Consider the following 4,530-nt stretch of genomic DNA (forward strand, 5'->3'; position numbering starts at 1 on the left):
CCTCGGCTGCTGGACAGCACCCTAGTTATACCCACTTCTTTAGGGGGAGATGTGACAGCTAAGGCAATTTCCTGGACAAACCGTATTGAATTAAGTTTGTGCATCTTTGTGGGCCAAGGATTCTATGTAATTCCATTGGGGAGGGAGATCACAGCCCTCCAAAAACTAAGTAGAGTGGGGGTGGGTAGACAAATTCATTCAGGTTGTAACACCTCCAGAGAGGAACCACCACCTGGAGGGAGGCTCGCATATACTAATTCACACTGGATTCTCCAGGGACCAACAAAGAAAGGACTTTTGAGTAAAATTGCGGAGTTAAGACTGACTCAGGGCCTTCTTTCTGATCCAGCAAATGGACAAGACCTTCCGTCTAAGGGGAGCCCCCAATCCTTCCTGAGAAGAGCTGGAAAGACTTGCCTGTCCTGTGTTCTTGTTCTAAGCAGTAGGGGTTATGAACTTGTAACCACAAGAAAGCCCCTTGGTGTGGGTTGAAGGACTGTTCACCTGCCAGAGTCCTTGGAGTCAGGGGGTGATCTCTGGTAAGCTTAGCATGCAGATAGGTTCTTTTATTGTTTTTAATATGTTTTCTCTATAATGCTTTTTCCTTAAGAGCCATTATGCTTGCTTAGGAAGAGCTGTCTGGTAACTTAACTGTGGCAATTACACTGTTTACTGTCTCTGAGGAGAAAAGTAAAGCAGGCCTGCTTAGGCTGTCTGACTTTGCTGGGAAATTCACAGTATAGGCAGGGAACTGTAGAGCCTGAAAATATCTCAGTCAGGAGTGTGAGAGATGCATGTCTCAGCCCAAGAGAGGCAACGGCTGGGGATCCAGACACCTATGAGTGGGTGCCTTTGCTGGACCACAGAAGCAGGGGCGGCAAGTTATATACACTCGTGGTGCCTGGGCTCCAGCAAGATTCAGGGCCCGGGGGCCCAGCTCCTCCAGTGTTTGGGGCCGGGTCTCTCCCTGGCCCCACCTGCCACCCCAATGCACCTCCCCCAAGTGTCCCCCCAGCCCCCACTTGCTGCCCCCGCTCACCTCCCCCGGCCCCGGAGCCTGCAGCTCATGCTGACTCTGCTCTGCTGGCTCCCGGCATCAACTGATGTCACAGGGTCCTAGTGCCCCCCGTCCCCAATGGCAGGGCAGGCTGCCCTTACCCTGCCCTTCTGCCCTAGCCCTGAGCCTCTCCAATGCCCCAAACCCCTCAACCCCAGCCCCAGCCAGAGCCCTCATCCCCCCGCACCCTAATCCTCTGCCCCAGCCCTGAGCCCCTCCCACACCCCAAACCCCTCATCACCAGCCCCACAGCCCTCACACGTGCACCCCTCCTATCCCCAAAATCCCTCCCAGAGCGTGCACCCCTCCCACTCCAAACTCCTTCTCAGAGCCTGCACCCCTCACCCCCTCTTAGTCCCCCATCTCCATCCCAGAGCCTGCACCCAAACTCCATCCCAGAGCCTGCACCCCTCACCCCCTCCTGCACCCCCACCCCTTGCCCCAGCCCAGAGCCTACACCCAAACTCCGTCCCAGAGCCTGCACCCCTCACCCCTTCCTTCACCCCCACCCCCTGCCCCAGGCCAGAGTCTGCACCCAGCACCCAAACTCCATCCCAGAGTCTGCACCCTGCACCCTTCTGCACCCTAATCCCCAGCCCAGGGCCTGCACCCCAGACCTCCTCCCCCCACTCAAACTCCCTCCCAGAGCCTTAGGCAGGTGGGGGGTGGAGTTTGGGGTGGGGGTGGGTTCTGGGAACCACCAAAATTTCTACAAACCTGCCACCCATACACAGAAGGGAAATACATGAGCCGTTGCCCTGAACTGTGACATACCTCATCCCACCTCTAATTGCAGTACTTCTCCCCCATAATATCAGGGCAGCAAGGCTTCCACAAACACCGGTGTAGGCTGCTGTCCTTCCTTTTGTGTGTTTCCTTGCTCCAGTTCCCATCTGCACGGGGCCCTAACTGGTTTATATATGCAGGAGATGGAAACAGAGACAGAAGGAAGGGGCTCAGGCAGGCAGGCTCACATTAACTTAAAAAACTGTGTTTATGTTCTGATCCACAAGGCAGGGCCAGGAGGAGTCACGTTTTATATTGGTGTGTGAGTTGCTTGCCTGTTGTATTTCCTCATTCAGCAGGAGGGAGGGAGACAGGTTGGGATGGTGAGGAGTTATTGCCACTCCCTGAAGGTATAATTGAAGAAGGTGCGGCTCACTGACTTCTCTGTGGGTTTTCTATGTTGCTGGAGACCAGTTGTTTGTGAGCAGAACCTGTCTTGCAGGTCTGATTTGGGTTGAGTAATAGGGAGTGGCTCACCAATACACAAAAACCAGGAGACTGGCTGTCAGTGGGCTTAGTTTTCAGACAGCCCTTGCCATTTCTTCCCACAGGCTTCTTTCTCTCTTTCTCCCTTGAACATGGAATCTAGATTTGGAGTTGTGCTGGTTTTGATCTTGGCAGCTGCATCATCATCTGCCCAGAAGAACTGTACCTGTGCAACCAACAGACGGGCTCTATGCACCGAAGACACACCCGGGAACTGCCTCTGCACGTTGGTGGGTTCAAATCAAAGAGTAAATTGTTCAGTGTTGACTTCAAAATGCCTACTGATGAAGGCAGAAATGAGCTCCCCAAAGGGCAGGCGCTTCACCAAACCTGAGCATGGCTTTTTAGACAATGATGGAATTTACAATCCAGATTGTGAGGACAGTGGTATCTTCAAAGCCAGGCAGTGCAATCAGACCAACACCTGCTGGTGTGTGAACTCTGCTGGGGTGAGGAGAACTGATAAAGGTGACACAACCCTAAGATGCAGTGAACTAGTCAGAACTAACTTGATCTTCATCGAACTGAAACACAAGGAGAGGTCTAAAGCCTTCCATGCTTCTGAAGTGGCAAATGGTCTGAGACAGATCATTCAGAACAGATACAAGCTGCATCCAAAGTACATCACTGCCATTGAGTATGAATACCCATTCATCCATATTGACCTGATGCAAAATGCTTCCCAGAAATCCAACAGAGATGTTGATATAGCTGATGTGGCTTATTACTTTGAAAAAGATGTTAAACTTGACTCCATATTTCATCGTAGTAATGCATTCAACCTCTCCGTTAACGGAGAGCCTCTGGATGTGGAAGGAATTTTAATTTACTATGTGGATGAAAAGCCACCAGAGTTTTCTATGAAACGTCTGACTGCTGGTGTTATTGCTGTGTTGGCAGTGGTGATATTGACTATTATTACTGGGATTATTGTACTGGTTATTACCAGGAGGAGGACTGGGAAGTATGAGAAGGTCGAGATCAAGGAGATGGGTGAAATGAGACGAGGACAGAACTCATAGCTGCCTTAATCTGAAGACAGAAATTAAGACTTTGATGAGAAGGAAGCAGAAATGGCAAGATTATTCAACGTTTGTGTGGGGAGGCTGGGGTATTTTTTATTTCTAGTTTTAAAACAATGATTTTCTAAAATCCTAAATAAGCTTAGATGCGTGAAGTGGTATTAACTAGTATAAATTAATTTGAGAGTTGATTATCAAAATCACGTGGAAAGAAAAGATGAGCACCGTAGCCCAAAATTTTCCAATTGTATAGTTGTATTTTTAAGGGGACAAGAAAGTTATTTGTACTTCCTAACATAGCTATTTAGCATAATTTATAATACCTACATTTGTATTACTAAAGAGCCTGTTAAACTTGTTTAAACATTTTATGAGGACTTTTTTTTGCACAACCAGGTGCTGAAGCTTGAATATGCGCTGACTGACTCACTTGTATAACTAGGGTTGGCTTTCTGTTTTCAATGACGTTTTTAAAGATACTACTTTGATGAAGTTGCTGGAACTTTTTTGTTTTCACCAACTTTAAACTTAATAAATTCCACCAAAAACAAAACAAACAAAACATTGTGATAATCTCTTCCAGACTTACAGTATCACAGCCTTCTGTGCTGACTCATGCATCTGATGATGTGGGTATTCATCCACGAAAGCTTATGCTCCAATATGTCTGTTAGTCTATAAGGTGCCAGAGGACTCTTTGTCATTTGTCGAAGGTGCAAATATTCTGAAATTCAAAGTTGGTCAGACAACCTTGTGCTCTGATCCCGCACATGCTTTCCAATGAGGGTCTGACCACGTGTAGTCATTACAGATTCATTGGCACTTTTTCTAAGAGTGGGAGAGCTAATCTTGCTTTCTTGGTCAAATTCCAGCTCTGGTCATTGGTTTCTCTCTACCCAAATGTCCCTTGCAGTTTCAATAGGAAAAGGTATTCTTCACTGTTTAACAGCCCACAGCAATACCATACAATGTTTTAGGACAAGTTGTGAAGAGACCTTTACCTCATTAGAGCTGCAGGGGAAATTAAGGTAGGCAGAATATAATTACCCAACCCGGAATTTGGCCAAGAGCTCAGAATTAGACACTAGTCACCTACCACTATACAAAATCTTTTCTATGTAGCATCATCACCTTAAAGGACAAATGGAAAGAAGGAAAAAAGGGGAGGGGGGCAGGGAG

General features: G+C 47.9%; 1 protein-coding gene across 1 annotated transcript; it reads left to right on the plus strand.

Annotated features, from left to right (window-relative positions):
* The first annotated feature begins 2,361 nt into the window (after window positions 1–2,361).
* TACSTD2 (tumor associated calcium signal transducer 2) lies at window positions 2,362–3,709 on the plus strand. Its single transcript, XM_054037705.1, has one exon. It carries the CDS (start codon window positions 2,422–2,424, stop codon window positions 3,349–3,351), a length of 930 nt encoding a protein of 309 aa, XP_053893680.1. The 5' UTR covers window positions 2,362–2,421; the 3' UTR covers window positions 3,352–3,709.
* Window positions 3,710–4,530: the final 821 nt, after the last annotated feature.

The sequence above is a fragment of the Malaclemys terrapin genome, chromosome 8 (genome assembly GCF_027887155.1).
Source record: "Malaclemys terrapin pileata isolate rMalTer1 chromosome 8, rMalTer1.hap1, whole genome shotgun sequence".
Classification (NCBI taxonomy): Eukaryota; Metazoa; Chordata; order Testudines; family Emydidae; genus Malaclemys; species Malaclemys terrapin.